General features: G+C 46.4%; 2 protein-coding genes across 13 annotated transcripts in view; one reads left to right on the forward strand and one right to left on the reverse strand.

Moving 5' to 3' along the window:
• Camta1 (calmodulin binding transcription activator 1) overlaps window positions 1-23,901 on the reverse strand; it is an 852,116-nt gene that overhangs the window by 375,058 nt on the left and 453,157 nt on the right. The window lies entirely within an intron of this gene.
• Window positions 5,186-5,531, forward strand: LOC114702631 (NADH dehydrogenase [ubiquinone] 1 alpha subcomplex subunit 1-like). The gene is given in 2 exon segments (XM_037203221.1): window positions 5,186-5,363; window positions 5,366-5,531. Coding segments are annotated over 2 exon segments (210 nt in total). The 5' UTR covers window positions 5,186-5,233; the 3' UTR covers window positions 5,446-5,531.

Below are 23,901 nucleotides of genomic sequence, written 5' to 3' on the forward strand. Positions count from 1 at the left end.
ATTAGTTCCTTGTTGGACAGTTAGATCATCTGGGATGTCTCTCATCAGCCCCACCACACATGGATGTTGTAGAATATTCTGTTATACTTTGCCTTGAACACAATCTGTCGTTCATTGTTCCTGTCCCAAGATAACAAATCTAAGCCCCATTGTCCAAACACTGGTGACTGTGGTCACACCCTCCTCAGGCTGATGACCTTCTCCATACAGCCTCCAGTGGAAGCACAGCTCAAGAAGGACAAGAGGGGTCACTGGGACCCAGGTTTCTGGGTCAAAAAAAGCAGCAAAAGGAGGTCCAATGGCAGTGTGATGGGCTATCATCCAATGTCCGGAGCTAGCCCAGAGTCTGCCTGAGCCAGCAGCTGGCTCAATGCTCATGCAGACTGTGTCCTGCCAAACCCGAGGCCATCACCAACAAAGTGATCGAGAGGACAAGAAGGAGGTTCTATAGGGGGAGGAAAAAGGAGACAGAATGGGGAGGAGACTCATCTCAGAGCTGCCAGGGAATCCAAGCCATTCTGAGCTGGGAGGTGCCAGGGCACTGGGCTTGCAGGACCCATGGACAGGCATGCTAGGGCGGCCTCTATGCGTTGTTTCCTCCCCCATGCTCAGATGCATTATCTCCACCAGTGAACAAGATAATCCACGGGAAAGGAGCCCTTAAAGTTCTGCTGTAGAAGGTGAAGTGATCAGACCCCTCGATCACACAAAAAGGGGCAGGAGTAGAGAGCTCTGGGGTACTGCTGCACCCCTACAGTCTCCACAGAACCGCTGTACATGCCTCATCTCCAGATAACCCGGAGCACCATGCCTGGGAAGCACAGCCCAAGACGGAGACACAGCTAGCAAGAATGAGGACTCCCTCCTTACCCAATCCACAAAGAATACCGGATCATGCATACACGTGCTTGTACGTACGTACGTACACACACACACACACACACACACACACACACACACACACCACACACACAGATGTGTACACACTCACACACACAGATGCGTATACACACACACAGAGATGTGTGTATACACACACACACACACACACACACACACACACACTTTCTTCTTCCAGAAACATCAACCAAAACTCAAAACCAACCACAGATTTAGAAGACTTTTGCCATGATAATTTAAAAGCCACTTACTACCTTGTGCAACTCAAGCTGGTAAATTGAATGGACGGGGATATGAAAATATTTCATTAGTTGGTTTTTATGCCAAATTAGGCTGCTGCAATTATGCTGAAATTCAGAATCCGCATTAGTCTGAAACTATTTTTAAGATTTTTTTCTATTTAGCATGATTAATTCTCTCACTGAAGGACACACTTATTCTCATGTTTTGATTGTTTTCCTACTTTGATTTCTCTCTGCTTAGGTAACTAACTCATACAGGATTCTTATTCCAGGTGCTGGGATCCAATTTTTCAGGACATTTACTTACCTAGGAATATGATTATATTCTTGCTTTTGCAACAATTATTTTCTCCACGGGGCAGACCAGGCCATTGACATTAACTGTAATGTACCTCAGCCTATTAAATAAATGCGGGAAACCCTGAAGCCAGAAGGCTATTTTAAAAAAGAGATTCTTAAATTGATTTGCAAGATGCATATTCCACCTAGCTTTAAATTAAAAAAAAAATGACCAGTCTATGTTTTTAAAACTAGATTGTAGCTGATATACAAATACCAACTGAACAAATTTCACAAGATCCCATCCTATCCCTAGATGAAAAGCTATAGTCAGAGAGAGAGAGAGAGAGGAACATAGGAATTTCTTTTCTCCAGGGAGGTTATCCAGTCTCAAGGAGTGAGCCCTAAATACACATATGTACACACAACACTAAATGGTCTCAGTAGAGTGTGTGTGTGTGTGTGTGTGTGTGTGTGTGTGTGTGTGTGTAACAATAATAATAAAAAGAAGTCATGGATTTGAGGTGGGAGATACAAGGAGTTGAAGGGGTGGTGTGGGAATGATTTAAACATAGCACTAATGTATGAAATTCTCAAAAATAAATAAATAAATAAACCCTGGACTGTATTTAGTAGAAAGTATGTTGGGGACAGGAGCAGAAGGACCCCATGTCCCAGCGAGGAATGGCAGCTGGCCAGAGAGAACAGACTATCGCCATGTTTGCCCGCACCAACTTTTCTCCGGGAAGTTGGTCGATGAAAATGCTCAGTCTGTGTTTGTGAAGTATCTGGCTCTTTAAGTCAAAACAAATGTGTGCTGTCACAGTTGGGATTCTTGTTAAGAAAATATTTGGGTTTTTGTTTTGTTTTGTTTTGGTTTTTTGCTTTTCAGCAATTCTCTTCTAATCTGGTTCTAATAATAATAACTTTAAAACTGCACCGATTCCAGTGCCAATTTCCTCCTCCAAGACATACCACGCGGCCGTCATGTCAATTACGAAGACAATTTCCATCCTTCCAGACGCTAACGTCGTTAGTCCACCAAGAACCTTCGGAGATCATTTACACAAAAACTGCCTTCACATGCTGAATGCAAACTGCAGCGCTCTCACGGACAGAAGGGAATGTGGACTGCAACCCTGCCCCAGACAGGCTGCCTTCACCTGTGCTGGCTGCTGAACAGGGAACGGATGCAGTCAGCTACGGAGCAATTACCTGAGCAGTCTCTGTAAACCCATGCCAGAAGGTATTTGTCACACAGCCTCCCCAGGAAGAGCTGGCTCTCACTGCTTTCTGTGACACTCTCACAGGCAGCCTGTGGCCACCATCATGTCCTGACGCCACCACGCTCCTTCAGCGCACGCATTCAGAGAGGCCTTTTCCTGTTGAACTCAGAGCTATTGCCAGCCCCTGGGCTCTCCAGTTTAGGTCAAGAATGGCTTAGTGTACAAACAGAGAACTTGGGAAATATTGTAGTGTCCCCCAAGAGTGCCAAGAGGAAACTGAGGAGGTGGGTTGTTCTAAGTTCCTTCCCAGGAGTGCACTGTTCAGATGTGGGGAGGAGGGGGGCTTCTGATTTACTGCGGAGCCCTAAGGGGCAGAGGAAACCAGTGTGAGGCCAGGCGTCCAGTGTGCCATCGGTCTGGCTACACATAAGCTAATTAAACCCAGAGACTGGGTGCTGACCATTTATTAGTATTACTAATATTAGCATTATTGTTACTGGAACTGCTAGGATCATAGCCCGGGTCTTGGTAGCCATAACAACCTAGACTCAGCAACCCATCATTTTATTATTATTGTTGTTTTTTAAGATTTATTTTTAATGTGTATACATGAGTGTAGGTGTCTCTATAGGTCAGAAGAGAAGGTTAGTCCCTGGAGTTGTAGTTAGAGGTGGCAGCTATTGTCCCTAGAGTTGAGAGGGTCAGAGCTTGGGTCCCGGCACCATAACAATCTGGGCTCAGCCACTCATTCTCAGTAGGTCAGTCAGACAGTAAATTACTCTGAAAAGCAGAAGAGAATGTGGCCAGATTGGAAAGAGAAACAAAGAGGCCCGGTGACCCCCATAACTCTAGAGATCTTTGGGGGTCTTGGCATGAGGTTTAGGGTTAAAATAAAAGCAAGAGTTGTGCACAGCTAATCAGTCCCCGGCAAGGAGTGTTCCCACCCATCCTCGTGGTCTTGGCCCCAGTCTCCCCCTCCAGATCGTCTGATGGGTTGTCAGCACTGTGTGCAATCTCTCTAGAATTCCAGTTCCCCTCCGGCTACCAGCAGCTTCAACCTCTTCCTTCTCCCAGCATGGGTGACCCGGAGAAAGTCCACCTTTTGGGCCCAGAGGGAGGGGTAATAGTGTCTGGGTCTCGTTCTTTATATTTCTACAGGATTTTCATATTCTCCTTATGGTTGCCATGCTGTGGATGGAACACAGGGCCTTGAACATGGGAGGCAAGCACTCCACCACCAGGCTAAATCCCCAGCCCCATAGGCTTGTTCAGTTTCTTGAAGGCCAAGCGTCTCTGACATTAGAGAATAAAAGCATCCAATGGGGGCTGAGTAGCCTATGAGGGTAGTGCTCTGAGCTTCCTATAACCACCAGCAAGCCCTTCCTGGGGCAGCTCCCTTTCTCCCCTCTGGTCTTGCCTGGCTGGGGTCCCTCCAGCCTGGGGACTTCCATAGGTACTGAGGGGGCAGGTTTAGGAAGATGGGCTCCTGACCCCAGCCTGCTTTGATTGAGGCCTTTTGGCATTCATGCCTATGATGTCCCACGGCCTGTCTTTAGTGGGTTTCTGAAGTAGCAAAAACAGATGCTATAGAAGAGAGCTGGGCCTCAGGCACTGTGGAGGGCGGCGGGCGGGAGGCCAGCAGGTAACCTCTGTGGAAACCTAGCCATTTTGTTTACGGTGTTCTGACAATGCTCAGAGCTGCTCAGGGCAGCTTCGCCTCGTACCGATCTGCTTGACATTCTGCTGAGGAGGTGTCTGCAGCTCTGAAGGATGACTCCTGTGACATTGACAGCTTTCAGGGCCACGGTTCCCCTGGCTTCACTGCTCCAAGGCCTAAGCCATCTGCAGCTTCTCACTTTCCAAGCCTGAGGCCTGGAATGTCAAAGCCGATCAGGGAAAGGAAACTGACTAAAAGCTGAACAAGCAGAGCAGAAAGCGGAGAGGAAGTAAAAGGACAGGGCCCCTCTGTCCCCAGCAAGGAAAGGGGACGCCCTCCGATTGAGCCTGCGCCACATTTGCCGCCCTTGCACGCACACGTGTGCAAAACCATAACTAGATGAGAACACTCCCACTTATCACATCCCAGTGGCTCTCTCTGTTCGTAGCCTAAGTTCTAAAACTTCCTCTGCAGGTTCTGGGTCTTGCAAAGCTCAGTTCTCATCAGTGCCCCCTTCAGGCTCCGCACTATAAGTGCACCAATTGGCGCTCAGGCCTTTCCTCTAACACATGTCCCTTCGAGGTGCCCCAGGGCCTTTGCATACGCTGCCCCTTGGTCCTCTGCTGTCCCCCCTCTTCACTGACAGGAGCAGTATAACACCACTTCTACAGTTCCCTCGTAGGTCAGAGGTCAGATCAGCTGACCTCCTGCTGTAAGATCTCACCCTCAGTATTTTTCCTCTGTAGTATCTAATATTTCTCAATCAATTAGGGGTTTAATTGTACTTCTTCTATCAGTGGCTGGGGTCCCCATTTATTCACTCCTGGTTATTCGGAGAGACTCAATAAGTATTTCAAGAATAATACACCCAAAACCCGGTCACCTCTGAGGAGCCGGTTGCGGTTTGGAGCGTGAGTAGCGGTGAGGAGATGTGGTTCAAGATTCTCCCTGGCCTCGCCATCATGGGCGTGTGCTTGGCCATTCCTGGGGTGTCCACTGCGTACATCCACAAGTTCACCAACGGGGGCAAGGAAAAAAGAGTTGTTTGACTTCGTTACCAGTGCATTTGATCGAAAGAGATAGATGTGTCTCTGGAGTCAATCGCTACTGTGAGTCCAGGGGCTTGGAGAATATTGACTAAGGAAGCATTTTCCTGGCTGATGAAAAAAATTACTCCTCTATGGTCACCTATTCCTACTAGAAGGCAAATGCAGCATATTATATACTATGTGCATGTTATGTAATGCTTAATAAAAATTTTAAAAAAACTAAAAAAAAAAATAAACCCCTAAACTCAAGAATAATAAACCCCCAAAGCCAAGTGACTAGGGAGAGAAAAGTTTACAATTTAAGGTAGAAAATCCATGACATGCTGGAGGACTCTGAGCTTAAGAGTTAGGGAGTCCTGCCCTTGAGCTGGGGTCCCTGGTGAGCCGAGTGACTTTAAATACTTAAAAACCTGTCCGAGTCTGTTTGTCAATGATGGAACAGTGCACGACTATTGAAAAATTAAGTTACCATATGAGAACTGCCTTCCACAGCAAGGAGTACCTTCCGTTGCACTCTTCCTGTCCTTGGTGTTGGGATTAAAGGGCCAAGCGGAGGGGTGGGGAGTGGGAAACCGCCAACTGCAGCACTTCTGACCCCAGCTGAAGGTGCCCTGTGCAGCTCCTCCCTGTGAGCCGAGTGAGAGAGTTGTACATATTGTTGTACAACCCTGCAGCTGGCGTTTCAGGCGGCTGTGAGCCACCCAAAATGGTTGCTGGGAACTGAACTTGGGTTCTTGGCAAGTCCTAACTGCACTGACGGTGCCATCAACAAGCACGGTCTTTGAAGGATGAGCTCACCACACACCCAGCATCACCCTGATGTGTCCAGGAATATGCCCAAGAAAGCACATAGGCAAGGATAGAAGGCTTGTACACAGTAAGTCTTTGTAACACACCCAGAAAGGATGCCTGCGTGGGTATAAATATATCACTCACAGGGTAAAGTCTAAAATCCTCAAGTTCAGCAACTAGGTCAAGTGGACAGGATCACAGAGTCATTTAGAAAGAGTCTACCCACTTGAAATAGAGTCCAGTGACAATGTATGTGAGTACCTACGAAAAAACCCCACACAATAGTGTGTGTGTGTGTGTGTGTGTGTGTGTGTGTGTGTGTGTGTGTAAGAAATTATCAGGGGTCTATCAGTTGACTCAGTAGTTAGAGAGAGAGAGAGGGACAGACAGAGACAGAAGCAGACAGAGAGAGAGAAATACAGAGAGACAGAAAAGAGAGCCTTGTTGCCAACCTGAGGACATGAACTTGATTCCTGGGAACCCCCATGAAAGAAGGAGAGAATCAACACCCACAAGTTGTCCTCTGACCACCAGAACCATGATGTGGCCTGTGTGATGCTCCCTTCATAAATATAATAACTTTTTAAAAATGTTCTTCTTCGGAAGATCTCCCCCAGGGGCCTTTCTCACCTTATCCCAGTTCCTGTGCCTTTAGTTTCAGTACTGAAATCAGCAGTATAACTCTTACACATTTATTTTGTCTTTATAAATCCATTTAGCTATTCAAAGCATGTTTTATATAAAGTTTAGAGTCAGCATGCTCATCTCTATAAGACAGGTAGATGGAGTTTCTGTGCAATTGCAGATCAACCTGGAAAAAAAGTTGCTACCTGAACACTGAGTCTTCAAATCCATGAACACAGTGTATCCAGTCCATGAATATTGTGTATCCAGTCCATGAACACAGTGTATCCAGTCCATGAACATGGTACATCCAATCATTGAACACAGTGCATCCAGTCCATGAACATGGTATGTCCACCCTATAAACATGCTGTATCCAGTCTATGAACATGCATACCTCTCCACTGAGTCTTTTATTTCCCTCAACAGTGTTTATAGCTTCAAGTGCAGAGTACTTACATATTTGATTAATTTCACACTAAAATATTTCAATGTGTTACATCATCATAAATTGTATTTTACTTGACCTCTGTTTCTGACTGATCCTTGTCACTCTTTGGAAACAAGCTTGCTTTTTGTCAATTCAGCTTGTTTCCTGTGGTCTTTCTGGACTCATCTACCAGTTCAAATAATTTTTTTCATGGACTCTTTACTGTTTTCAATGAACAACACTTCCTTCTTTCCCATCCATAAAGATTTTCTCCTTATATGTTGACTTTCCCAAGCCCTCCATCCGGTCCAGTATTGGAGAGAAGCAGTAAAGGGGAATGTGTAGACATTCCTAATCTTAGGTAGAAGTATAAGACTAGAATACTAGTTATGATCATCAGGATAGACTTTTTGAGATGTCATTTATTTTTTTAAAATATGTATATGTGCATGTGTGGGCACACACAAGACACCCACTACACTCATAATGCACACACACATATTTGCGCATGCGCGCGCACACACACACACACACACACACACACACACACACACACCACAGTTTAGGTGTGGAGACCAGAGGACAACCACAGATGTCTGTCTTTCCCTTCTGTCTTGTTCAAGACAAGGTTTCCTGTTCTTTACTGCGGTGTACTCCCAGCTGGCTGGCCCATGAGCTTCCAAGAATTCTCTTCTGTCTTTACCTTCAATATTAGTTACTTTCATATTGCTGAGAGAAAACCCCATGACCAAAAGTATCTTATAGAGGAAAGAGTTTATCTGGGCCTATGATTCCTAAGGAATAAGGGTCCAGCATGGCTGGGAGTCATAGCAACAAAATGTAGGTATGGTGGCGGCAGCCTGAGGCTGAGAGCTCACATCCTCAACAGTAATCACGAAGTGGAAAAAGCAAATGGGAAGTTGAGCAAGGCTGTGCACTCTCAAATCCCACCCTCAGTGATTCCCCCAACAAGGCTGTGCCTCCTCCCCAACAGCACCAACAACCAGGCACTGAGCCTTCTAATAGGTAAGCCTATTGGGGCCAGGTGGACACTCAATCTCATCCCAGGAGCTCGGGTACTGTATCTGGCTTCATGCGGGTTCTGGGGACCCAAACCCTGGTCCTCATGCTTACACAGCAAGGACTTTGTCCACTGAGCTCTCCAGCCTGAGATGCTGCCCTTTATCTGATTGTAGAAAACCCTTCTATGCCTACTTTACTGGGAGTTTTTTTTTTTTTAATCATGAATGAATACACAATTACGCCATTTTCTGTAGCTGTTGATAAGATTATACGGTCGATATCCTTTGTTCTCTGAACACAGGCAATTACATTGATTTTTTTCAAATGTTAAATCAATCTCACACATCCCCAGTTAACCCCATTAATCATGGTGAATTATCCTTTTCACAGGTAGCCACATCCCCTTTGCTAATACCCTGTTAAGGTTTTGCCAACTACGTCCCTGCTGCTTATTGGTCAGTAGTTTTCTGGTGATGCCTTGGTCTTTACTTAAGATCAAACACACTGGCCTTGTGAAATGAACTTGAGTCTAATGCTCCACCATCCTCTCTCTTCTGAAAATGTTCAGTAAAGTTAACTTTATCCTCTCCTTAAATGTCTGACAGAACTCAGGATGAGAGAGTTTTCTTCATAGGAGGATTTATAATTATAAAATCAATTTCTTTAATAAACATAGAGTCATTTAGATTTTTCTATTTTTGGGGCTGACTTTGATTATTATTATTTATTATTATTACTAATTTTCCTCTTCAAGATATTTGCCCATTCCATCTGTGTTACCTAATTAATCACCATAAAGTTTCATGCTATTCTGTTATTATACTTTTACTGGATACAGTCTCCCTATTGGAGTCACTTTTCATTCCTGATACTAATAATTTGTTATTTTCTGTCCTTGTTTTTTGATCACATTAGCTCTAGATTCATCAATTTGTTGATCTTTGAAGGGCTTTTATTTTTTTTTTTCTAGTTTTGAGACTTTCATCCATGTTTACAATGAAATACGATGCTCTCCAGTTCCTCCCGATTTCCCACAACACACCCTCCCTTCCAACTTCTTGTCTTTACTTTTAGGGGGGATTTGTTTGTATTTTTGATATTTCCAATTGTTCACTTGATATTTCATGGATATGCTGGCTGGTGGTCTGTCAACTCCACAGAAGCCAGGATCATGGAGGAGGAGCCTTGATTGAGGAAACGCCTCCATCAAATTGGCCTGTAGGCAAGTCTGTGAGCTCTTTTCTTGATTAATGATTGATGTGTGTGGGTGCTACCTACCGTGGGCAGTGCCAACCCCAGGCAGGTGGTGCCGGGTGCTATAAGAAAGCAGGCTGAGCAAGGTGTGGGGGACAAGCCAGTACCTAGCATTTTTCCATGGCCCCTGTATCAGCTCCTGCCTCTAGCTTCCTGACCTGCTTGAGTTTCTGCCCTGTGGTCCCTCAATGATGGACTGTAATGGAGACATGTAAGTCAAATAAACCCTTCTTCCCTTCTCAAGTTGTTCTTGGCCAGTGTTTTATCGCTGTGATAGAGATCTAACTAAGAAAATTGATTGTACTTTATCTAATTTTTCTACTTTGATATTAATCAGCCCTTCCTTTTCTACCCGCTCTACAGAAAAGCTTACAGAATCTTTTAAACACTTGTTAATACAAATTAAATGGATTGATTTGTATGCACACACACAGTATAAGCACTGAAAACCACAACCCCCCTTCTAACCCCGCTTTTCCCGTAGCCACAGGTTTTAACCATAGCCAATTTTTCTATGTCGGCTCTGAGTTTTCATTCATTTAAAAACGTTCCATAGCTAGTTTCTTTCATGATTTTTTTTCTCTTTTAACATTGTTTAGCCTCCAAATCTCCGGGAATATTTTAGATACCTGTTCTGCTGTTGAACTCTCAATTAATTCTGTTGGTCCAAAAAACAGAAAGTCCTTTCAATGTAATGAGCCATTTATGGCTCAGTGGTCCACAGTAGTCAATGTATAGTTTGGATTGTCACCTTGGACACCTCATTTCTTGGTTGGTACAAAGCTGTTCACAGCATTCCTTTTATAATCCCATTGTCCCTAAGAGTTCACAGTGATGTCCTCTCATCTGTCCCTAATTTTAATCCCTTGAGTCTTAGGGCAACTCCAACTTCAGTGTTTGGAGAAAGCGTCATTGTCTTCCACTGCAGGACCATTATTTTACATAGTCCATATTCTTATCTTCCCTCCCCCACCTCAGTCCGTCAGCCACAGTGGCCTTTTTGTCCCCCCCACCCCCAAAAAAACAAGGTCTCACTGTGTAGTTCTGTCTGGCCTAGAACTCCCTATGTAGACTAGGCTATCTTCAAATTCACAGAGATCTGCCTGCCTCTGGGATTAAAGGCGTGCACACCACACCCAACCTTGGTTGGATTTTCAGAAGAACTAATTTCCGTTGCCCTGGACCTTCTCTACTGCTTCCTTTACTCTCCATCTGTCTTACCTGCCCTGTGTCAGTCTGTCCCGGCTGCTGTAACACAAGGCCACAGGGTGGTGAGGCTTAGACAGCAGAGATGGATTTTCTCACAGTTCTGAAGGCTAGAAATCTGGGATCACGGTGCCAGCAAAGCTGGTTTCTGTTGTGGATTCCCTTCCTGGCCCGTTGAAGGCCACCTCCTTGTCATGCCTTAGCCTTTCCTTATAGAGAGAATGTGAGCTTTGTGAGACACCTTTCCCCCTTAAAATTCATTTTTAAAATAAATTATGTGGACTTCTGTGTGTCTGTGTGTGTGCACATGCATGTAGAGGCACAGAGGCCAGTTGTGTGTACGTGTGTGTGTGTGTGTGTGTGTGTGTGTGTGTGTGTGTGTGTGTACACATACATGTAGAGATCCACAGAGGGCAATTATGTATACTTGTGTGTGTGTGTCTCTCTTTCTGTGTGTGCACAGTATGTGGAGACCCACAGAGGCCAGTTATGTGTACTTCTGTGTGTGTGTCTGTCTGTCTGTCTGTGTCTGTGTCTCTGTGTGTGTCTGTGTATGTGCACATGCATGTGGAGACCCACAGAGGCCAGATGTGTACTTCTGTGTGTGTGTGTGTGTCTGTGTGTGTCTGTGTCTGTGTCTGTGTCTGGGTATGTGCACACACATGTGGAGACCCACAGAGGCCAGATGTGTATTTCTCTGTCTGTGTGTGTCTGTGTCTGTGTGTCTGGGTATGTGCACATGCATGTGGATGCCCACAGAAGCTGGAGTCATCGGATCCCCTGGAGCAGGAGTGACAGGTGGCTGTGAGCCTCCTGACATGGGTGCTGGGAAGCTAACTGGGTCCTCTGGAATACAATATACCCATTCTCAAGCCCTGAGCCAGCTCTCTAGCCTCTGGGATGCATTTTATTGAAAAGACACTAATCCTCTTGGACCAAAACCCCATCATCCATGTTTAATGATGTCCTGGGAGACTCATCTTGCCTGACAGGCACGCTAGGGCTAGCAGAGTTCTGCAGGGACAGGGAGGAAGAGGAATGTGGTCCAGCATGCTCTCCTCTGGCTCCTTTTCGAGTCTCATTTGTTTTCATTTATTTTTCTAATTTCCTTGGAGGAGGTTTGGGTAACTGTGTGAGATCAATTTCTGCTTTTCTCTTTTGATGTAGTCAAGAGAAGTGCTAACTTTCTCATGGCTTTGGTCAATTATATTTTAAAGAAAGCATTCCACACTAAGAAAGAGATCTTCCATCTGCCACACAGTTACCATTCAGATGCTAGGCCTCCCTTTGCATACACAGGAACTTTCATGTAGGGACATTTTCTTTCAATTTGAGAAGTTTCTTTTGATGTCTTAAGGGAGTGGTTCTCAACCTGTAGGTCATGACCCCTTTGGGGGGGGTCTCATATCAGATACCCTGCATATCAGATGCTTACATTATGATTCGTAACAGTAGCAAAATTAGTTATGAAGTAGCAGCTGTGTTCTCTGATTTATTTTATATTGTGACTGACCTTCTACCAGGCCTATTGTGATAGCCAGACTCTATGGTAGACCCGAAAAATCCTAACACCTGGTACCCATCTCCCTATGTCATCCTAACCTGTTAATTGTGGGCATATTGGTGACTTGCTTCTAACCAATCAGGAATATCCAATGTATGATAATAGGATTGATATCTATGATCAGGTATAGAAACTATGACTTCTATCTTACTAGAAAACACCATTCTCTATCTGCAAGAAGTTCTTATGGTGAGGTAGTGAAGGTGGCCTGTGACTCATGGCCAGCTAAAAACTGAAGCCCTTGGTCCAACAGCTGGTAAAAACCTGAATTTTCACACAAGTATACCACCCTCCTCACCCAAGTCTTCAATGAGCCCTCAGCCCCTGGCTGGTACCTTGATCTCAGCTCCATGAACAGCCTGCCAGAGGGCTTCAGTAAGGGCTTCTGAGAGTTCCTGACCCTCGGAGACTATGAGATGGTGGGTGGGTGTGGCTTGGGGCTGCCGAGTTTGCTGGAATTGGTAATAGATCAACAGATAACACATCAGGCAAGGTTCCACTCTGACTATGACGTTTTCTAATCGGTCCTGCTTCCCTGTGCTCACCTTCCCCTGTGAATAACCAAGGATCTGTGAGTAACACACACCGAGGACTTCTATGCTGGCTGCCTCAAAGCCCTTGCCTTTGGGTCCCACACCTGTGTTATTGGTTTTCCGTGGACTGATTTCTTTCTTCCAGATCTAGCTCACATTTGATGATTCTTTCATGTCTAATAACTTTTATTGAATTCAGGGTATTGTGAATAATGCATTGTTGATGGTGGATTTCGTTATGTGATTTTAAAGGATGCTGGATTTTGCTGCGTCAGGCGTTACGTGACTTACAACTCACTCAAAGTCTGCTGCTCTGCTTTTTGAGGGTGAATCTACTTCACGGAGAGGTTAGCCCTGTTAGTAACACGTGATCATTCTGGGGTCTCTATCAATCAGCTAGTCTGAGCTTGACCATTTCCCAGGGTCCTGAGAATATTTGGCTTACAGCTCTATATTAGTAATTCTTCTTGTTCCTGTAACAAACACCTGCAAGAGGTAACTTAAGGAGGGAAGGGTTCCCCGGTTCCCGGGTTCACAGTTGGAGGGTGTAGGGCATCACTGCATGAGAGGCAGCAGGTCCACAGTTGGAGGGCATAGGGCATCAAAGCATAGGAGGCAGCAGGGTCATGAGGCCGCTTGCTCACAAGCAGGAAACAGAAAAGGAGCAATACTCAGGACCAGATTACAAACCTCAAGGCCCAGCCTGTAGCGAGCCATGTTCTTGAGCGATGGCCCCACCTCCTATACAGTTCCCCAGCCTCCCAGGACAGTGCTGTGAGCTGGAGAGCAGGTGCCCAAACACAGGAGCCTGTGCAGATTTTCCACTCAGACTGCCACAGGTTTGCTTTTGAGCCACCTTGTGACATCCTGCTTCATGCCAGCCCAGGTTGGTGTTTAGCTGCAGGCTCTCGGGGAGCCACCATGGATTCCTGGATGTGTTTTCCCATTTCTTCCTTTCTAGAACTCCCCAGGAGTCTTCCCTACAAACTTGAGGAGTCTCTGCCTCCCTGCTCCAGTCTCCTCCTCTGCTGGACTAGACCACCATGCTCTGCTTGCCCACACACCCATGCCGCTGCCTGGAACCCCTCCGGCCAGACCACGGAAGCCCCTTTATCTCTTCAGATCACACGGCCCTGAGCGGCAGCTAACACTCACACAGCTACTCATAGATCCCAGCTGGTTTGGGCAACATAGTGAGGTCCTTGTGGTTGCTGTTAAAGGTCTTTGAGCATGTTGGGAGATGTACAAGAAAGAAAGGGTCCACCCCTTGGGTCTCCTAGCTCTGTGCTGATTCTCAGCTAGCTCCGTTTTAAGGTTGGGTGGGGGAGACCTTGGGAACATGTATCAGAAATACTTTTTAAAAAATCAATGGCTTCTGTCATAGTTAACTTCAGCTGTCAATTTGACACAACATAGAGTTGCTCAAAGGGAGTCTCAGTTGAGAGACTCCTCAGATCAGATTAGCCTATGGGCATTGTTTGACTGTTAATTATGGTCGGGGCCTGTCCGCTGTGGGCAGCACCATCACTAGGCTGATGGCCTTGGTCTACAGAAGAAGGCTAGCTAGGCATGAGTCTGACAGACAGCAGGCAAGCAGCATTCTTCCATGGTTTCTGCTTCAACTTCCTGCTTGAGTTCCTGTCCTGACTTCCCTCAGTGATGGACCATGACAGGGAAGTGCAAGGCAAACAACTCCTTTCATTCCCAAAGTTGCTTTTGTACAGTGTTTTATCATGGCAATAGAAAGGGAACTAGGCAGTGACCTGGCCTCAAGATCCTAACTCTTCATTAGCAGCACTCAAACAACTGGACTCTTTGCCTTCTGAGCAAGGAGTTGGTCAGCACAAGGCGAGCATCTGCCAGAAAGCTCCTGCATCTACAATGGATTGCTAATCTAATAAGTGATGGCAGATGTGACCTGTGCACAGCCATATGCCCCTGTTTTCAGCTGAGACATTGCTCTGATGGGGGATCTGGATACTTCCCTCTTGGTGGGGTCCCAGCAGACCCCATGGACCATGAGTCTCCATCTCGCTTCTACACAGCCAGCCACTGGCTAAGGACCCACTTTGTGCCCTGAGGAAGGCACAAGCCTCCGGGGATCTCCACCATACAGAACGCTTCTGAAATCTCATGTGCCTGAGTCACACCCTGAGCAGTGAGAGGCAAACCTCTCTGTAATTCCCATCCCCAGCCAAAGATTGTTCTAGCTCCTATCTTCTGAAGACACAGAATTCACGATGTGAAGGCCACAGATACTACAGCAGCACTATCCCACATCTGTCCCAGCAAACACAAAACAGGACAAGGGCTGAGCTCTCCCTGAATTATGATGCTTTTAGAGTACCCTTAGAGAAACCCAGGAGCCACCTTCCTTCCCGTCCCTCAACTCCTCCACTCCATAGAAGGGAAACCGACATCCAGAGGGCTTAAGTAGCATGCTCAGTGCCTCCTAGCCCAGGCTGCAGTTACCCATCTAGAATTTTCAAAGCTGCCTCTCAGACTCCTGCTACGATCTCATTAGTGGCTTTTGGGACCATGTATCCAAACTCTGACCTGTCACTGGCTCATGTCACCTCCAGCCATCTTCCCTCTGTCCACTCGACCCCTGGCTCTTGTCCCTTTGCTGCGGCAGGGCATCTGAGGTGCTGCTGGCCTTCACAGAGTCCTGCCCTCTGGAAATGATCCACCCTCCAAAGGGCAATTCTTTCTACTCACCAACGGATGCTCCTGCTTTGGGTAGGTTCACAGGGCCCCAGTATACCATCAATAACCAGTGCTAGCATCTGAGCATGGGCCTTGGGTGCCACCCTTTAGCCTGCTTGTCCCAGGTTCCTGTCCTTGTTTCTACCTCTACCACTAAGTCCACTATGTCGGTAGACAGCATGATAGCCATGGACAGCGTCCCTCCCCAAAGGCCCAGCAAAGCAGCAGACACATGGTGGGCTTGGAGTCGTGTTTCTTGAATAAATGGATGGAAGAATTCAATAACCAGTTATCTACTGAGCAGTGGTACACAGCTCGGTCTCTATCCTCCCAAGTGCTAACTAGGTCAGCCAAGCCTCAGGTCCTAGGCTAGACCTATGCACCCACCCTGTAGGGTCCCCCAGACAGCGCCGTTTGCCTTGAGTTACATCTGGACCATGTTCATGTCCATAGACTAGACAACCCCAGCATGAAGAATGGTCCAGATTCACTCACAACTGAAATCACCTCATTGTCTTTGTCTCTCACCCACACACCCCTCACAGCTTGGCAGAGAAGCCTCCAGCAGGCCTGGTCCTCTCCATCCTACTGCATCTGCATAATCGATGAAGAAGAATTTCAAATTTTCCTGTTTCCCTCCCAAATAACCTGGGATCTGGACTCCTCCATCCACCAGCAAAGGCTTCAATATTTAAGCTGCAAGCAGCAGCCGAGTGCCATCAAGGGAAGAAAGCTCAATTTTCCTCTATCATGTTGTTCTCCTGCGCGCCCTTCAAATCTCCAACCAAACCATCAGACAAGACCTTCCCTTCTCAATGCGTGGCATTCTAAGTTCCTGATTATGAGGCAGAGCCTGATCCAGGGCTGGGAGGAGAATCCGAGTCAGAATCAAAATAAATCACGGGCTGCTGAAGAGGCAGCTGGGTCTCCAGCCTCCTCGTTAGCCAATCCGATGCATCTCGGTCGAGGATACAAGCTGTGTTTATGACATTCTGGTGACAACTGAGTGAAGAAGACAAGACTCTCTGGGGGAGGAAGAGTCATTGTCTCTAGGAGTGGTCATTGAAAGGTTGCCTGTGCCCCCGAGGGAGGCCCTTCCCTCACGCATGGGCTCCTGAACTCAGGAAATGGAGACGTGTTGGGAGCTGGAGAGAGGGGTGGGGGATGGGCATGATCAAGGTACATCTTAGGCATGTATGAAATTTTCTAAGACTAAATAAAGAATAATAAGGTTTTATTTAGCCTAAGATGCTATGAACATCTGTGTGTGTGTGTGTTTGTATGTGGGTGTGCGTGCGTGCGTTGTTGTTGTTGTTGTTTTGTGTGTGTGTGTGTATGTGTGTGCGTGTGTTCACATACTTACGAAGAAGCCAAACATCAACCCTAGATGTCATTCCCCAGGTGCCATCAACCTTGATTTATTGAGACAGAGTCTCTCTCTTGGCTTGGTACTCACTCGCAAATTGGGCTTGGATGGCCGGCCAGTGAGTTCCAGGGTTCCTGACCATCTCTATTCTGCCCGGCATTGGAATTACAAGTATGAGTCATCACACCCAGGCTTTTCTTGTAGCTTCAGGGGATCAGACTCAGGTTCTTACGTCCCAGTGACAAGGCCTTCACTTGACTGCCCCAGCCCCGGACCTGGACCACCGGACATGACTTTGTTCATACCAAGAATGGATTCTACAGTTACAGCACGTCACAGGACAGGGACAGGTCATGGTTCAAATATTCCATAGCCATGTGTGACTTGTAGTTTCTGGTCTGTGGCCATCCATAGGTGATGAGTCAGCAGAATCACCTCGATGCCTAGCCTCAGTCTGCCAGTCTCCAAGGAAAACGTGGCAAGGAGACCCAGGATGCCCTGGCCCTCAGGCTCCCTTCCCCAGCCTGCTGGTGTGACAGCCCAGAGAAAGGTGCCTGGTGCTCCGAGCTTCCTTCTGGTGCTGGGATAAATTCACTCAAATTTATTTGGCTTTTTTTTTTTTTTTTTTAATGAATGAAAGGTGAGTACGAGGCATCCCATTCATCATGAAGAAAGGGCAGCCCTCCGAAGGGGTCTGCCAGACAGACACTCTTTCTGAAATAAATAAAATGGTAACTGCCTGGGACAGAGAAGCTAGATGGAACTGAAGTCTGGAATATCCTTCCCCCTTTTTCATCCATAAGCCAAAATATTGCTAAGGCTTTTTATAAACAAAGATAATGAGTTGTATAATTTATGTAAATTAACTAATGCTGCTGCATTTTCTAGAAGTAACATAAACTGCATTATTTATTTGATGTGCTTTTTGGAGTAAAAAAAATATAATTATAATTGGATATTGTACCTAACAGGTTTCTCCCATTGTTTTCTGATTAGCATTGGTGGTTTGGAATACCAGATGTGGAATCACTGAGTGTGCCGCACTCAGAAGGGCTTTCCTTTTGCACACGAGAGTGACACGTGTCTGACCTTGGCTCTTGAACATACCTTCTTTGGCAGAATGAAGCTTATGCACAGGTTGTTCTGGGCGCAGCCCAGCGCCAAGTGCCAGTTATTTTCAGCCAGTGCTGGCAGGGGGGCTAGTTGATCAGCTACTCTGGGACATGACTAACACCATTTTCCCTCCCTCATGGCATCCCCATCCTCACTATTCAAGGGGGATACCCAATACCAGCAGCAATGTCAGGCTCGCCCAAAGACTTGCTCTAAATGCAGGATCTGTCTCCTCCACACAGCCAATTCAGAGCACCCAGGGGACTCATCTGCTGATGCAAGTTTGAGCAACACTCACTCTACATTTATGCTCAGTGAAGGCCTTGGTTCTCTGATGCTCCCAGTGGAGGAAGCTGGAGCGGTCACTGGGAAGACACCAGGCTGGGTCCCCCAACTCTCCTGCCCCTGTCTGCTGGCAGCAACCCACATCCTCTCACATCTAACAGGCAATGAAATGAACAACACAGAACCACACACTGCAGTTCTTAATATTACCATATTAGGGGCATTAAAAATGCAAAGATGGACAATGAAGCAAAAGAAATTAAAGAATGACCCCGAAACCCTCGCGGCCTCGGTCACCTAAATGGGAGCTGACATCTGTTAGCTCCTGTCACATGCCTGCTCCTCCTTGCTCACAGGCAAAATGCAAGGTCCTGGAAACTGCCAAATGCAGATAGCTGGTGCATCACTTTGTTTACGCAGCAAAATGCAGAAGATGGACCTTTATTGAAAAGCGATGGATCTTTGGGAGGCCCTTCTCATCTGGGACCGGAGGTCAGGACCTCTGCATGCCCACTTCCATCCCATCTGCAAGGCCCATCTCCTTAATACCAGGGGTGAACAAAACCAAACATCTCACAGGGGAAAGCAGACGGGGGAGGGGGCATGATTTACAGAATTTATTTCATCTCTTTTCCCTTAATCATGTAAAAACAAAACCCCCCAACATTCTACATTCCGGTCTGTGTCCAACACAATGTGCAAACTAATTGAGTGTAAAAACCATTGCTCTGCATTATATCCGTGAAAGTGAGTGTGACAATCGCTCTTCCTCCCCCCGAGCTCTGTCTCATTTCTGGTTTTGTTATAACTCAGTCCGCTCACAATATGTCATTGCAAACGCTATTTGCAAAAGAAAGTATAAAAAACAGATTCTTTACTCCTCAGTGCGTTTGTTTGGATCTCTCCTCCCCGGTCTCTCTGCATTTAGACCATGCTTCCATCTGGAGGGCTTAAAAAAGTTATAGGCAGAATTGCCGTACGTAACGAAGCACACACTCATCTGGTATTTAGCCTGAGAATTTTATTGCCAGGTGTTATGAAAGGGGCGGGAGCGAGGGGGGGAATACGGACAAAACACTGTTTCATCTCGTTTCCAAACATTACATTTCGTGTCTGAAAATATTCATTAATGTGGGGAATAAGCTGCTTCGGTACAGTTACTTAACATCCTTCCAGGAGAAGGCAAACATCACCAGGGGGGATGAAATCAGGCAAGGTCAGGAACCCAGGACCCTGACTCGGCTCCTGAATAGGTGGGAACCAGAAACTTGGGCCACCAGCCTCCAAACCTTCATTTAGCCATCCAGGAACTGGAAGCCTACCTCCACCTAAGATTCAACTCCTTTAATCGCAATGATTAAACAGTTCAAGTCAGCAGCAATGTCTGGGAACATGACTCAGCTGGTTTAAATAATTGCCACATCAGGACCTGGGCTCAGTCCCCAAGAGTTCATGCTGCATATCATGGCATGTGTCTATAATCCCTCTGCTGGGGACATGGAGGCAGGAGGATCCTTGGGGCTTGCTGTCCAGCCAGTCTAGCTGAATCAGGACACTCTAGGTTCAGAGAGAGAGACTCTGCCTCAAAAACTTAAGGTGAAAAGAGACGGAGGAAGACATCATGTAAACCTCTGGCCTCAAAATGTATGTACACACAAATGTACCAGAATCTGTGCACATATGTATGTGCTCACACACACACACTCACTCACAAACACACACATCAGCAGAACAATCCTTTTCTTCTTTTTTAGTGGAAGGATCAATTTCTTTTTTATAAAGACTAATTTATTTTTCTTTTATGTCTGTGGGTGTCTTGCCTACATGTTATATATGCACTATGTGCATGCCTGGTGCCTACAGAGGTCAAAAGAGGGTATTGGATCTCCAGGGAGTAGTGTTACAGAGAGTTGTGAGCCTCCATGTGGGTGCTAAGAACTGAACCCGGGTCCTCAGAAAGAGCAGACATTGCACTTAACCACTGAGCCATCTCTTCAGCACCAGAAAGAGCCATTTCTTTGTGGGCCAATTAGCTGTGTAGAAAGTAAGGCAAAGTTCTGTTTGTGAGAAGTTAACTGCGGAGTTGTTCTGGTTGTGTTCTGTGGGGAACCCACACCTCACAGGACATTAAACTGACACTTAGGTCTAATTACGTACATATAAACACATGCCAGAATCAGGGAGGGTAGGGTTAGGTATAATATCAGCACCTTATGCCATGTGCAAGAATCAGGCTCACTTGAGCAGCAGGCACGTGGGAGCTAAGTCTTGTCCTTCCCACATAAGCTCCCTGCAGCCGGGTAGGGAAGAGGTCACCGTGCCCAGCATCTGCCTGATATTTTGAAAAGAAAAGGGAATCATGGAACCTTTTTAACCTCAAGCAACCAGACAAGACAAAATTGGGAATTCCACTGAATGTGGCTCTGTGATCCACTGCTGAACATCACATCATGGGGAACACTGTCTGTTCCAAGGTGGTGGACTGGACAGCCACACTGTCCTCTTTAGCAGTTGAGCCTCACTTCGATCTGAGAATAGGCACTAGTCCTCGAAGTATTTGCATGGCAAGACCCTCCGTAGGCTCAGGTGGCTGAATTCTTGGTCTGCAGTTAGTGGTGCTGTCTGGGGAGGCGGTGGAACCTTTAGGAGGTGTGGCCTTCCTGAGAGCAGTGTATCACTGATCCTGGGCTTTGAGAGCTCATAGCCTTTCCATACTTCCAGTTTACTCTAGCTGCCTCTGAGAGAGCAAGACAAACTCATTTCAAACAGCATTTGGCCAGAAGCTGAACTTAGTTCCAGTAAAAACCTCAAACAGATCCAAGAAAAGTCACAAATAGCCAGGGCCCCGGTCAAGGCGACCCCACCAGGTTGGCCAAAGAGTAATTTTGGTAAACAACGGTCACAGGCACCAAATGTCATTGTGGCTTTCTGATAACCATTTCTGAAAAATTCCTCTGGACCCCAACCAGTGAATTCAGAGGTTACACATCCTCACCCAATCCCGAGACACCAAGGCTTATATCACCGTGCTTACAGTTTTTCCCTTTAAAAACCTCTTACTCTGAGAGTTCAAGGCCATTCTCCTCCACCTGTTGTGTCGGAGTGCTGGATTATGAACCAAGTTTGAGCTTGTAATCAGTAAACCTCTGTGTGTTTGATCAGATATCAGCTCTGTGGTGGTCTCGTTTGGGGTTCTCATGATGCGGGCGTAACACTTCCTACTTGCTATTGAAGGTGAAATCTCTCAGCTTCCTGCTCCTGCTGCCTGCCGCCAGGCCTCTCCCATCATTGTGGATTCTGGAACTATCAGCCAAAATAAACTCTTTCTTCCATAAGTTGATTTTGGTCATGGAGTTTTATCACAGCAACAGAAAGTAATTAATTCAGCCCTTAAGACAGGGGGACAGAACACCCTTCTCTGCCCTTAGACCCGGACTTTGTGTATGAGCTCGGCCGCCCTGCTGGCTTCTGGGGAAACACTCTACAGCCTCATTTCTATTTGAGTTCCAGGACCTAAGAGTACTCATAGGGTCCTCCAAGAAGTTAATGAATGTTCATGACATTGCAAGCGAAGGGCACACAAGCTCGCACACTAACCTGACCCCGCCTGCACCTCCAGAGATGACAGTCAACTTGGACAGAGCGTCTTCACAGTGGGAGTTAACAAGGGTGTCTGGAGAGGTGGCTCAGTTGTAAAGCGCCCTCTGTGCAATCTTGAAAATTTGAATTTAAAATCCCTAGAACCCCCCCTAAAACCCAGACATGGTGTAACATGTCTACAGTCCCAGCACTCCTGCGGCAAGAACAGAAGTGGAGACAGGAGAATCACTGGAAGTTTGGGGTCCAGTTAGGTTGGTATATGCAGAAGAAACTGACAAGAGAGACGCCCCCTCAAACAAGGCTGAAGGCTAAGACTGACAGCTACAGTCGTCCCTGACTACGGTATGACGCACCGTATCCACACTCACACACACAGGATGTAAACGCATGGAGATCAAGTCGCTATGAGCTCAATCCACCAACAAAGGGATGAAGAATTGTCGCCTCAGAATGAAGGACATGAGGGACTAAAGGGAGGGAAACTCCACAGCCACTTGCTGTGGAATTTATGTTTCCATAAGTGAAGCATTAGGAGCCTTTCGTAGAGAAGAAATTATTGATACGTGTGTTCCCTTAAGGAAGCTTCTCGAGAGGCCCATTCCAGATCTAATAATAATCTGTATTCTTCTGAAATGGCAGGTCCAATCTTTGATTTCCCTGTCACTAGCAAAGGTTCATGAATCATTAAGCTGCACACCCTCAGAGGTTTGGTTTATTGTGCACCACCTAGAATATTTAATAAAATAAATTCTAAATAATCAATTCGCGAGGAGTCGACGTTTCTTATGCTTTTGTAATAAATGTCTACTTCCTGCATCCATCAAAAACCGCACGTAAATCGCGGCAGCAAAGAAGAAAAGTACCTCTGTCACTTCCCTGTGTTGTCGCGTGAGTACTTACGCAGGGGACAGATTATATCTGCACCTCTCCGTGGTCACTGTTCCAGGGAAGACTGTGCAACATCCCACATGGCACTTGAGGTCCCAGGATTCATCTCTCCATCTCTGGGACAACCTGGTCCTTTAACCCACCCAGTGCTGCAGGACCACATCCTGGTATCTGTTGTCCCGGTGCTCAGGGAGCACACATTACCCCACTGAGACTTGCCCGGGGCTCCTGAAATGCCCCAAGGTATTGCTGAGCTCAAGGAAGAAACAGGGCGTTTTTAGAGTCCTACTTTCAAGGTGTTTTTTTCAAGAGTCCTTTTCCTGACTTTCTCAGGCTGGAGACAGCTTAACATGAGATAAAGCAAGCATCTGGCAAGCAGACCTTTGGCCACTAGAAAGATAGAAAATGAAGATCCTCCAACCTCCCTGTCCATATCATTAGTCAAAGTATTAACTAGGGGCTGGGGAGATGCCTCAGTGGATGAAGCAGTAATCATGGAAGCATAGAGACTTGGGTTCGAATGTCCAGAACCCCAACAAAGGCCAAACACAGCAGCACACACCTACAGTCCCACTGTAAGCATGGTGAGATTGAGTGGAGACAGGAGAATCCCTACAGACTCTCCGGCCAGCTATCCTGGCATACACATTAGAGATGAAGGGCATTCTTGACCCAGTGATCAATCAACTACCCTACCTCAAATAAGGTTGAAGGTGGGAACCTCTACACATGCTCTGTGCATGCCCACAATCACATACACCAAAGCACACACACACATCACAGACAAGTGTCAGGCTATAAACATGGGTACAAGGACACAGCAGAGCTTATACTTATGTCGTTGAAGGGTTCCTGGCAAGTCTTTGACAATCCACCACAAACTCTGTCTGGCTCTCACAGTACCTTACCCCTTCTAGAAACAACTATCACAACCCAAAAGAGGTGTAGATGACACCCATGCTCCAAATCCATGCCTCAGCTCATCTTTGTAAATAAAGTTGTGTTAAAACAGTCCTGTCCATTCATGGGGCATCAGTAAAGGAAGAGTTGAGTCGTTCGATTAAACTAACCAATCACAGAATCAAAAATAATCTCTGTCTAGGGCTGGGAAGATGCCTCAGTTTGTGTAATGTTGTCATGCGAGTGTTCGTGTATAAAACTGAG

This window comes from Peromyscus leucopus, chromosome 2 (genome assembly GCF_004664715.2).
Source record: "Peromyscus leucopus breed LL Stock chromosome 2, UCI_PerLeu_2.1, whole genome shotgun sequence".
Taxonomy (NCBI): Eukaryota; Metazoa; Chordata; class Mammalia; order Rodentia; family Cricetidae; genus Peromyscus; species Peromyscus leucopus.